The sequence below is a fragment of the Spermophilus citellus genome (genome assembly GCF_964194105.1).
Source record: "Spermophilus citellus genome assembly, chromosome: 6".
Lineage (NCBI taxonomy): Eukaryota > Metazoa > Chordata > Mammalia > Rodentia > Sciuridae > Spermophilus > Spermophilus citellus.
The window spans coordinates 15,225,996-15,238,882 of NC_138187.1; the positions used below are offsets into that span (position 1 = coordinate 15,225,996).

General features: G+C 34.7%; 1 protein-coding gene across 1 annotated transcript in view; it reads left to right on the forward strand.

The window, feature by feature from the left end:
- The window catches only part of LOC308652314 (phospholipid-transporting ATPase ABCA3-like), a gene marked incomplete at both ends in the record, with an annotated part of 148,403 nt that overhangs the window by 42,391 nt on the left and 93,125 nt on the right, over window positions 1-12,887 (forward strand). The window contains 3 exons of the mRNA XM_081300061.1: window positions 324-497; window positions 5,762-5,943; window positions 9,136-9,273. Of these exons, the coding sequence (XP_081156187.1) occupies window positions 324-497; window positions 5,762-5,943; window positions 9,136-9,273 (494 nt within the window). The remainder of the gene's footprint in view (window positions 1-323; window positions 498-5,761; window positions 5,944-9,135; window positions 9,274-12,887) is intronic.

A 12,887-nucleotide genomic window follows, 5' to 3' on the forward strand; every position in this document is an offset into this window, starting at 1 on the left:
AGCCTCAGCAACATAGCAAGGCCCTAAGCAACTCAGCAAGATCTTTTCTCTAAGCAAAATAGAAAAAAGAGCTGGGGGTGCTGGGGCTATGCTCAGTGGTAGAGTGCTTGCCTAGCATGTGTGAGGCACTGAGTTCAGTCCTCAGCACCATATAAATATAGATAAATAAAATAAAGGTATAAAAAATACAAACAACAAGAGCTGGGGATATGGGTTGACTTAGTGCTTAAGTCCCCTGGGTTTAATCCCTGGTACCAAAACAAAAGTTTTGATATATTATTTTTCCGATTGCCTTAAACTGACAATGTTCTCCTTGTTTGCAGCCCATTTGGCTGCTTCTGCTGGACACCTGATGTTTTTTGCCAGTTTCTTTCCATTTAACTTCATCTTTCAACACTATGGAGCCATATCCGTTAGTAACAAAGTGGCTGCCTGTCTCAGCTCAAATGTTGCACTGGCACTGGGAATTAATCTTCTGGTCAAGTTGGAAATCAAAGGTGAGTGTTGCATTACAACATTGGCCTTCCTGATTCAGTTCTTAGGAAGGTGTTGAAGTGAAGTGGTGGGTGGTAGGGACAGGAGATGAGAAGGTAAGAATATGTATTTATTTTTCCCTGTATTTATTTATTTATTGTAAAGACAATTATGTGAACTATGAAAAAAATCAGAAGTATATAAAGTCAAAATATCCAACAGTAAACTGCCTGTTACACTCACAGATAAAATTATTTTAGAATTTCTATTCTATCACTTGCTTCCTTCACTTGTAATATATTCTGAACCTTTTTCAATTAAGATATGCTTTGGGGATGGGAGAGGAGGAGAGGAGTAGGGAGGATAGGAAGGGCAGCAGAATAGAATAGACAATATGATTGATGTATGTACATTCCATGTATGTATTATATATCAAAATGCATTCTACTGTCATGTATGACTAAAAAAATAAATAAAAATTTTAAAAAGAGATGTGCTTTGGGATGGGGTTGTGGCTCAGTGGTAGGGTGCTTGCCTAGCATGTGTGAGGCACTGAGTTCCATCCTTAGTACCACATAAAATAAATAAATGAAGGTATTGTATCTATCTACATCTAAAAAAATATTTTAAAAAAAGATTTGCTTCATGTTTTTTACAAAGTTGTTTAATGTTCCTTTAAAATGGATAGATTAATTAACTAGTTCCCTATAAAGGCATATTTAGATAGGCTCCAGTTTTTTCTCATTAACAATAACAGTACACATGCATGAAAAACAAAAATGCTAAGCTAGGGACCCAGGATGTAGCTCATGGTAGAGTGCTTGTCTGGCATGCATGAGTCCTGGGTTTGATTCCCAGTCCAAAAAAAAAAGTAAAATTAAACTGGGTGCAGTGGCACTCAGCTGTATTTCCAGGTAATCAAGAGGCTGAGGTGGGAGGATCAGTTGAGGCCAAGAGTTGGAGAACAGCCTTGGCAACATAGCAAGAATCCTTCCTTAAAATTAAAACAACAACAAAAAAAGCAAAACTAAGCTATAAAAATGCTATCATAAAGTATTTATAGCTTAATTTTTATTGATATTATATATATACAGTTTATTCTCTCACCAACAGTACATGAGTTTTTCAAATCTTTTCAAATAATGCATTACACTAATCTGACAATAAAAAGCAAATGTATATATCTTATTTTTTTTCTATAACTAATTTTTCTTTCTTCACTGTAGGGGTGAAGAAATTATATGTAATTTTAAGTCAAATCCATAGTTTATTGAGGTTCTGAATAAGTCATTTTTTAAAATTGTCTCCTCATGTATTCTTCAAGATGACTTGGATATATATGGGAGAAGCAAGTCCTTATAGTTGGGGAGAAGCAGGTCCTCAACTCTATGTGGTATCCTCTAGATCTTTTGCCTTTGTAGTACAATGCTTAGCCCAAGCTGCTATATGGATACTACTAACTGAAGTATGACTGAGTATGTGTGGTCCATTGACAAAACATAATAATACCCCCATCTATTCCAGAACATGGTTGTGGCCACTTTCCCAAACCTTATTCTCATCCATTTCTCTGTTTTTCTCTGGCCCTCACTGAGCCTCTTTGGCCTTCATAAACACTTATATATTTCTGTAACCTCTCAATGCTGCTTTGAAAGTATTAGGAGAAAGGAGCACTACTTTAGTAGTGTTAGCTACTTCTCATTGATCTATTTGGAACCTTCCTCTAGGATACCCCTAAGACAAGAAAACCTAAAACCCATGTGCTTGTCCTCTCCAGCTTACTTTCACTCTTCTCTTAGTTGGAGTGTAGAGATATGGTTTTCCTTTTATTTCTTTCTAAAATGGACCTCTTTTCCAAAATGATACTTATATTTCTATCTTCATGGGGTGCACAATGTCAGTTAAGGAGAAATAGATTTACTAACTAATCTAGGCTCATGATAGGTGATTATTTCATATTTTTATGTCCTTTACACCATCTAATTATTTTACTTTTTCCTTTCCACCAGGTAAATAGTGATAAATCAGTGTGTTTCATTTGGGTGGAGGAAAGAATTCTTTTTTGTTACATAAAGGGATTTGAATCTTCTATGTATTTTGTAGGTATTATAAATAATAGTCTTTAGTCTGTGGCTTATTTAACTTGCTTATGGCCTCATTTTTCTAATTTTCTTTTATTTCTTGTAATCAAAATGACCCAAATGTTTATCTAGATCTTTTTTTTTATTGGTTGTTCAGAACATTACATAGTTCTTGATATATCATATTTCACACTTTGATTCAAGTGGGTTATGAACTCCCATTTTTACCCCGTATACAGATTGCAGAATCACATCAGTTACACTTCCACTGATTTACATATTGACATACTCATGTCTGTTGTATTCTGCTGCCTTTCCTATCCTCTGCTATCCCCCCTCCCCTCCCCTCCCCTCCCCTCCCCTCTTCTCTCTCTACCCCCTCTACTGTAATTCATTTCTCCCCCTTGTATTCTTTTTCCCTTTCCCCTCACTTCCTCTTGTATGTAATTTTGTATAACCCTAAGGGTCTCCTTCCATTTCCAAGCAATTTCCCTTCTCTCTCCCTTTCCCTCCCACCTCCCATCCCTGTTTAATGTTAGTCATCTTCTCATGCTCTTCTTCCCTACTCTGTTCTTAGTTACTCTCCTTATATCAAAGAAGACATTTGGCATTTGTTTTTTAGGGATTGGCTAGCTTCACTTAGCATAATCTGCTCTAATGCCATCCATTTCCCTCCAAATTCTATAATTTTGTCATTTTTTAATGCAGAGTAATACTCCATTGTGGATAAATGCCACATTTTTTTTTTATCCATCTGTCTATTGAAGGGCATCTAGGTTGCTTCCACAGTCTTGCTATTGTGAATTGTGCTGCTATGAACATCGATGTAGCAGTGTCCCTGTAGCATGCTCTTTTTAGGTCTTTAGGGAATAGACCCAGAAGGGGAATAGCTGGGTCAAATGGTGGTTCCATTCCCAGCTTTCCAAGAAATCTCCATACTGCTTTCCAAATTGGCTGCACCAATTTGCAGTCCCACCAACAATGTACAAGTGTACCCTTTTCCCCACATCCTCGCCAGCACTTGTTGTTGTTCGACTTCATAATGGCTGCCAATCTTACTGGAGTGAGATGATATCTTAGGGTGGTTTTGATTTGCATTTCTCTGACTGCTAGAGATGGTGAGCATTTTTTCATGTACTTGTTGATTGATTGTATGTCCTCCTCTGAGAAGTGTCTGTTTGGGTCCTTGGCCCATTTGTTGATTGGGTTATTTGTTATCTTATTGTCTAATTTTTTGAGTTCTTTATATACTCTGGATATTAGGGCTCTATCTGAAGTGTGAGGAGTAAAAATTTGTTCCCATGATGTAGGCTCCCTATTTACCTCTCTTATTGTTTCTTTTGCTGAGAAAAGACTTTTTAGTTTGAGCAAGCCATTCTTCCATACCCAGAGTCACAAATATAATACTACTATACTTCTAAACTTTTAAAATATTTTTTATATTTGGCTTTTTGTTAAACATAGATTTAATTTTTCTGTTGTGAGATAAGAACCGAACAGTGCTGGTGTTGTGGCTCAGTGTTAGAGCATTTGCCTAGCATATGTGAGGCACTGGGCTCCATTCTCAGCATCACATAAAAATAAATAAATAAATAAAATAAAGGTATTGTGTTCATCTAAAATTTTAAAAAAAGATAAGGTTTTTTAATATGAAAATCAAGCTATTACAATCATTTATTGAATAGTTTGTTGTTCTCTACTGGTCTCGAGTTCCATCTTTTTTTACATCATATTCTCATATATATATAAATCTCTTTATTTGTATCAAGTCTTAATATGTTTCTTGTCCTACCTTGCTATTTTTCAGTTACTCTTGTTACTGTGGTTTCCACTTAGGGTCACTTTGTCTAGTTCTGTGAAAAATCCTGTTGGAATTTAGTGGGATTTTTGTAGTATTTATTGATTAATCGATTTAATTGAGGATACTTAATTTTCTCATTTGTGAATAAAACCTCCAAATGAGTAGCCAGACAGAAGAATGAAAAAAAATATATATATGGTCATATGTATGGAGACATACATATAACTTTATTTGTGGATGATTGTATAATTCTTACTTTTTAAATGAAGCATTTAAAAGCTCACATTAATTTATCTAGATGTGATATTTCATTGGTTTGTTCTGAAAGAGGTTGTGTTCTTAGTTTTAGAAAACTTAGTTTTCTAAATGTTATTTTTATCACAATTGCTTATTTTACATTATTTACTTATTGTTTCTTTTATAATAAATTTTATCTTTCAGGAACACCTATTGTGTGCAGGGTATAGGGTGGGAGGATTTCTCAAGTATGGAAAACTTCCTGAAGTCTGTGTTCTGTCTTTTTTTGTCCCTGCTGTGGTTTCTAAATTACTGCTTATTGCCTCTTAGAATGGCTTTATTTTGATGATCATTTTTAATTCTACTAAATGCTTTTTTAAAAAAATACTTTTTTGTTGTCAGTGGACCTTTATTTAAATGTGGTGCTGAGAATTGAATCCAGTGTCTCACACATGCTAGGCAAGTGCTCCACCCCAGCCCATAAATGCTTTTTTCTCAGACTATTTCCTTTTTCTGAAAGACATAAGATTTATAGAAGTTCTTCTCAAAGTGATTGTCTACAGAAAAAGAAGGATAAATTTGAAGGGCAGATAAGTTTTACAGGCCATTATCATTTTTATGTCTTGCCTCTTTGAAGGAGCAGTTCATTGCAAGCCCTAATGCTTCTCCTTGTGCTGTCCTGTGTCTGGAGATAGAAAAGGTAGAATAGAATAGAATTTCTTGGTTTCTTTTGCTTGCTTTTTTTCCCTTTCCATCTGTGCTATAGCTAAGCAGAACTACTTTTTTTTTTCTTCTACTCTGTAATCAGTATTCATCTCTTAGTACTGTTGAATATTTTTCCAAATTTGTATATCTTCATGGTTATTTCAAAGAGAATTTAGCATGAGAAGAATAAAGGGACAGCATCTAATAGGTTTGCTTTTCCCCTGACTCTTCTCTTATTTCTTATTTTTGTTTCAGTTATTTATTTTGTTTCAGTCATTTCTTTTTATTTTTTAAGGTTTTGATGAGAGGAGGGAGAAACCCACTGTTTCAAATTCCATCTTTTTCTGAATGAAGTGTTAATAGCAGATAAGTCACAGTGGCAAAATTTAGAAAATCAAACTTATTTCTTTGCAATTTTAATCACAGAGCATTCATCTATGATAAATATCTCTTTTTATTTCAGAGATTGGTGTTAAATGGCATAACCTTTGGAAACCAGCAAGTCTTGATGATAACCTCATCTTTGGCTATATGTTGGGAATGCTTTTACTTGATGCTTTTTTATATGGCCTTGTTACCTGGTATGTAGAAACTGTCTTTCCTGGGCAGAGTGGCGTGCCCCAACCATGGTACTTTTTCCTTCTGGTGAGTTTTAGTGTTGCAAAAGTCCATAGTCCTCATGATCCTATTGCATAATATTTATAATCAAATAAAATGTTAAGGGCAGAATCTTCCTCAACTATATACCACCCATACTCAAATGCTAGCCCTTTCTTAATATAATCTTAAAGCTTCCTATTTGCACAACATCTTATGCAGAACCTCTACATTAAAACTGTAAGTACTATAACCTTTCTGCACCCAAATGATAAATAGTGGATAAGACTGCAGTTTGAGGAAACATAAAAGTCTACAAAGGGAATTCTCATCTAAATTATCTTAGATCCTAGTGAGGAGAGGACTTTTTGTACTTCCTGTATCCTAGTTTTTCACCTCTTGCTTCCTTTTAGTAGCTGAACTACTTCGAGTAGGAAAGCACCTGCATCTTGTCCTCCACATTTCCTTACCAATACTAGGTAATATATGGTACAATGAAGAGGCCTTTTGTAATAGACAGGCATTGATTGTGATGTCATTTTTCAGAATTGCATTTTGTCACTTTGTCTTGAACATTGCATTTTAACAGCTTTTGCTTCAAATTGTAGATAACTTTGCTGCAAAATACAGTCTCTGAAAGTATGCTATAACTTTCTCCATCTCACAAAGTGAACCAAGCCAAAGTGTTTTCCAGTTCTCAGAAATCTTTGCTTCTTATTCTTATTTAAAATTTTTTAATTAAGGTGAAATTCATATAAATAAAACTAACCATTGAAAGAGAATAGAGGTAGTGGCACTTAGCATATTCACAGTTTACATTCACAATGTGCAACCATCATCTATACAAAATTCCATAAATTTTCATTCCACAGAAATAAAAGCCTGACCCATGAGGGAATTACCCCCATTTTTTCCTATTCCAAGCCCCTAGTAACCACTAATCTGCTTTATCTGTGGATTGACTTCTTTGAGATATTTCATATAAATATAATCATACAGTAATTGACCTTTTGTGTCTACTACTTTTACTTAGCCTAATGCTTTTTAGGTTTATCCATGGTATAGCATAATTCCTTTGTATGACTGAGTAATATTTCACTATGTATTTGGAGCAATTCTTTTACCATTCCACAATTGGTGGGCATATATGTTGTTTTCAAAGTGTCCTTTAACCCAGTGTTTTGTTTTGTTGGTGCTGGGGATGGAAACCAGGGCCTCGTGTGTGTGCTAGGCAAGTGCTCTACCACTGTGTCACATTCCTATCCCAAAAGTTCTTCATTTTGATGAAATTCAATTTATACATTTTTTACTTTGTTGCTTGTATATCTGGTATTATTTCTTTTTTTTCTTTCTTTCTTTTGGCTTTATTTGGATCATTATTAGTAGATTAACATTAAAATGAGATTTTTATTGGTTCTTTTTAATTATATCAAAATAGATTCCACTGGTATTATTTCTAAGAAGACATTGTAAATTCCAGAATCGTGAAGATTTATCCTTGTGTTTTCTCCCAAGAATTTGATTGTTTTTGCTCTTATATTTAGACCATTAATTCATTTTGAGTCAGTTTTTGGGTACAATGTGAGGTAGCAGTCTAGCTTCTTTTGCACATGGGTGTACTGATTGCCCCAACACCACTCTCTGAAGTAACTGTTCACTTCCCTATTGAATAATGTTGGCACTCTTGATGAAAATCAGTTGTTCATATGTGTATGGGTTTATTTCTTGACCTTTAGCTTTATTCTGTTGGTATCTTTATTCCACTATGATGCTTAGTATCCATATTGTAAGTTTTGAAATCAGAAAATGTGACTCATTCACCTTTGTTCTTCATTTTCAAGATTGTTTTGTTCATTAAGAGGTCCTTCAACTTTGAGTTGAGGATCAGGTTTTCTGTTTCTGCAAAAATGGGAGGGGAGGGGTTGGGGAGATAGGAAGGATAGTAGAATGAAACGACATTATTATTACTGTGTGTATATATGTGACTGCATGACCAATGTGATTCTGCAACCTGTATACTCAGAAAAATGAGAAATTATATCCCATCTGATTCAAATGTATGATATGTCAAGATCATTGTACTGTCATGTGAAACTAAATTAAACAAATTTTTTTAAATGGCCATTGGAACTTTGGTAGGGATTGCACTATTGACTTAGCTAGTGTTACCATATGTAAAATATTCAATTCTCAAATTCATGAATTTTCTATTTATTTTAGTCTTCAGTTCTTTCATCAAGGCTTTATGCTTTTCAGTATATAGTCTTTTATCTCCCTGGATTAACTTTACTCCTCAGTGTTTTATTCTTGGATCCTATTTTGTAAATGGAATTAATTTTCTTTTTGAATTATTCATCCTGGTATATATTTACATGTTGATCTTATACACTGTATTTTTACTGAGTTTGTTAGCTCCTATAGTAGTATTAGGATTTTTTGCATATAAGATCATGCTATCTTTAAGTAGTTTTACTTCTTTCAGTTTGGATGGATTTTATTTATTTTCTTCTTGCTTCGTTGCTCTGGCTACAACTTCCAGTACAATGATAAATATCAGGTATGAAAGCAGTTACTGTTCTATTGTTCCTAATTTTAAAGGGAAAACTTTAAATCTTATACCATTGAGTATTATGTTACTATAGGTTTCTTTTGTGTTTTTCATAAATGCCCTTTATTATTTTAAGAAAATTTTCTTCTTTCGGTTCCTGGTTTTCTGGGTATTTTTATTATGTATCAGTTGAAATGATCGCATGGCATTTTGTTTTCATTTTGTTCTGTTAGTGTGGTGTATTAGATTGATTTATTTTTGTAGGTTGGAATCATTCCTGCATCCCTGGGATAAATATCACTTTGTAATGGAGTGTAATCATTTTAATAGGCTACTGGATTCAGCTTGCTGGTATTTTGTTGAAGATTTTTACATCTATATTCATAAGTATCTTAAAAATCCTTTCTGGATTTTTCCTTTCTTGTGTTGTCTTTTTATGACTTTGATGTCAGAATGATGCTTATCTTGTAGACTCAGTTAAGAAGTGTTCCCTCTTAATATTTTTGGAAGGGCTGGAAAAATTGTTAATTCCTCTTTAAATATTTAGCATAATTCACCGATGAAACCATAGAGTTCTGGACTTTTCTTTGTAGGGATATTATTGATCATTTTATTTTTTATAAGTCTGTTCAGATAGAGGGCTTCATTTCTTAATGCTCATTTATGTGATTACATCTTAACTTTCTTTGTAGCGCTCATACTGGTTTGGAAAACCGAGAATTATAGAGGAAAAAAACATTGAAAGCCATGGAGGAACTCAGAGAAGCAACAATTTTGAGGCTGAACCTATTAATTTGGTAGCAGGTATCCAGATCAAACATTTGCATAAGGTATTATTTCAAAGATCTCTTTTTCCTTCAGGTATTGAAAGCCAAATACTGCACATTGGGATTGTTTATAACTTGTTTTCCAAGAAAACAAGTGAGATAGCTAGTTTAATTTGAGTCATCCTCAGTGTAGTTCTACTCTCAGAGGCAAAGCTTGGTTGGAACAATGATTATTATATAAATATAGATACACTTACATTTACATTATTATATAAATGTAGATACATTTTGTCTTATTTGTATCTCTGTTGGGCATTTTTTGACTGTTTTCTGGTGGGCTTGGCAACAGCCATTTATTTTGTAATTTATGTGAATAAAATTAATTTGGTGCAATAGTAACATTGAGGTATGGTGGGAGAATATGAAACTATTTCATCTTTTTCAAATGATATTTTCATTGGTTATAGAATTTTAGGTTAAAGATGTTTCTCCACTGTCTTTCCAAATGGATTGTTTCTAATAAAAAATATTTTATAGTCCTTATTTTTCCCCCCTAACATGTTTTTTGTGGCACTTTTCAAAACACTTATCACTGGTTTTATGCAATGTAGTTATGATTTTATTTGGAAGTAGTTTCCTTGTCCTTTGGGTCTTTTGATCTTGAATCTATACTCTTTGGGGTACTGGGCATTTTTGTATTTCATTAAATACTCTTGATCTTTATTTATAGAAACAGTGAAATTACTTGGAAACAGCTTGATTCTTCATGTCTGCTTTGCTTGATCTACAGTAAATTATTCCTCAGTTTTGAGGCAAGACCTTTTTTTGGAATCTACCTAGTGTCCTTTTAATTCTGCAATTTTACAGTCTGGCTGGCGTAATAGGCACCATTTTCTGGCCCTATGAAAGCATCAAAGACTTTTCCCTCTAATCTTCTTTGTCCAGCACCTAGTTTCCTCATGAATAAATGAATAGCCAGACTCATGTCAATTAATTAGTGATTTATTGCAATGGAAAGGGGCAGGATTATGTATAGGTTTCTGGTTTGTTTGTACATCTAGGTGAATTTGGAGGCCATTTACTGAGTTAGTACTGTTGAAGAGTATATTTTGAGAGGATAATTATGATATGATATATTGAAGTATAGATGAGAGTAGATACTTCAGATTTTTAGATGTTAGTTTGAGATATTTATCAAATATTTATATATGTTTTTGAGGGGTATTTAGAGATGCAGAGCTACATGTTAGAGGAGGAATGGTGACTGAAACACGTTATAATACCCTCAGCATCTATATAAGTATGTAATTGAATTTATGGAAGACAATTAATTTGGCTAGAGCATTGGTTTTCACTGTGATGATGTCCCCCCTCCAACCCTGAGGACATTTGACAAAATCTACAGCTATTTTGGTTTACAACCAGGGAAGGGGAAAGGTGCATAAAGGAGTAATATTGGCATCTAGAAAGTATAGACAAGAGTGCTACAAAACAGTCTGTAAGGCACAGGACACCCCACTGCAGCAAAGGATTTTTTTAATATTTACTTTTTGGTTTTAGGTAGACACAATATCTTTATTTTATTTTTATGTGGTGCTGAGAATCGAACCCAGTGCCTCACACATGCCAGGCGAGCACGCTACCACTTGAGCCACATCCCCAGCCCCAGCAAAGGAATTTTTAGCCCAAAATGTCAATGCTACTACTCTTGAGAAACCTAAGCTTAAGGAGGTGTACTATCCTGGAGGTTTCTTGTCAATTTGGTAATACTACCACCTCTTGCTAAGGTTTTTTATTGTGATGCCTCCAGCACCTTACCAGGGTAATTTTTCTTGCATAAGAGGGGATAAGCCACCTGAGAAAATAAAGTCTGAAATAATTAGTGAAGAAATAAGACAAAGTCAGAATTAGTTTTAAAAAGCATGGAGCATCTGATAGATTCAGTCCACACAGGAGCAGGAGCTAAACAACTAAAAAATGGCTCCCACGGTTTATTTAAGGGGATACATCAAAGGCAGGGATAAGGTTTCAGGGGTGGAGTCTTGCTTCATATTGTCTTGCAGTCAACATATTGATTGGCATCTTGGGAAGCTCTACCCATCTCTGGGAGTCTGTGTGAGTAGGTGGCAACAGCAGTTTACACCATCTCTGATGCTGTGTGGGACCTTTTTGGCAGAGTCAAATAGAAATTCACATTAATATGGACAATCTTAACTAGCAGGATTGCCATTGGAAGTTCCCCGATACCAGATTTTACTATTCACTGGCTTCAGTGCTGAAAAGGTCCACACACAGTCCCTGGATGCCTCTCAACAGATTCTCCTACATTGAAAAAGAGAACCCAAGAGCTGCCTTCTCCAGAATTACCTTCCCTCATTGCTTTCTGGTTAGGATTTGTCAGTAAGTTTACTTATAGACGTATTAGACAGGCAGATTTTTAGGTTCATTTAGTTGAATTCTTGAAAATCATGGGCTTTTTGGATTTTAGGCTGACATGTTTTTTTTCCTCCTGATTTATTGAGGTATAATTGGCCTACCAAAAAAGTTCACAAAATTAATTGTACAATTTTACAAGTTTGGACCTGTGTCTACACTTGTGTTATTATCACCACAATCCAGTTAGTAAGCATATTAAAAAACTTCCTTGTGTCCCTTTGAGTTTTATTTTTCCTTGTTTTTGTGGTAAGAACACTTAACATGATATCTTTCTTCTTAATACTTTTTTTGTTGGGGGGAGGATATGGGGATTGAACTCAGGGCAATTGACTACTGAGCAACATCCCCAGCCCTGTTTTATATTTTATTTAGAGACAGGGTCTCACTGAGCTGCTTAGTGCCTTGCTTTTGCTGAGGCTGGCTTTGGTGATCCTCCCACTTCAACCTCCTGAGCTGCTGGGATTATAGGAGTGCACCACTGCACCCAGCCTTAATACGTTTTTAAGTGCATGATATCTTAATGTTAACAACAGGCACTATATTGTAAAGCAGATCCCTGAAACTTACTTATTTCATACAACTGTAGCTTTATACCCATTGAACAACTTCTTCCTATATTCCCCTCTCCTTAGCCCTGATAACTACCAGTCTATTGTCTGTATTTGTGTATTTATTACTATTTTAGGAGCCTCCTGGTAGAGCAATCATGAGGTATTTGTTTCTCTTTGACAGTCTTATTTCTATTAGCATAATGTTTTTCAGGTCTGTCCATGTTTTTGCATATGGAAAATTTCCTTCTTTTTAAGATTGAATAATGTTCCATTATATGATACCACATTTCTTTATCTTTTGTTTGTCAAAAATTGTTGCTTCCATATCTTAGCTATTATAAATAATGCTGCAGTGATTGTGCACATGTACTTGCAATGAATGTAGTAATTTAGCTATCTCTTTGAGATCCTGGTTTTAATTCCCAGAGGTCAGTTAACTTGGATCACATGATAGATCTATTTTAATTTCTTTTAGGAACCTGCAAACTATTTTCCACAGTGGCTAGACTATTTACATTCCCATTGAAAGTAAATAATCCCAGTGTTTTCCAAAAACTTGCCAACATTTGTTATTTGTGTGTATGTGTGTGTGTGTGTGTGTGTGTGTGTGTGATATTAGCCATCCTAACGGGTATAAGGTAATGTCTCATTGTAGCTGTGATTTGCATTGTCCTTATGGTTAGTGATATT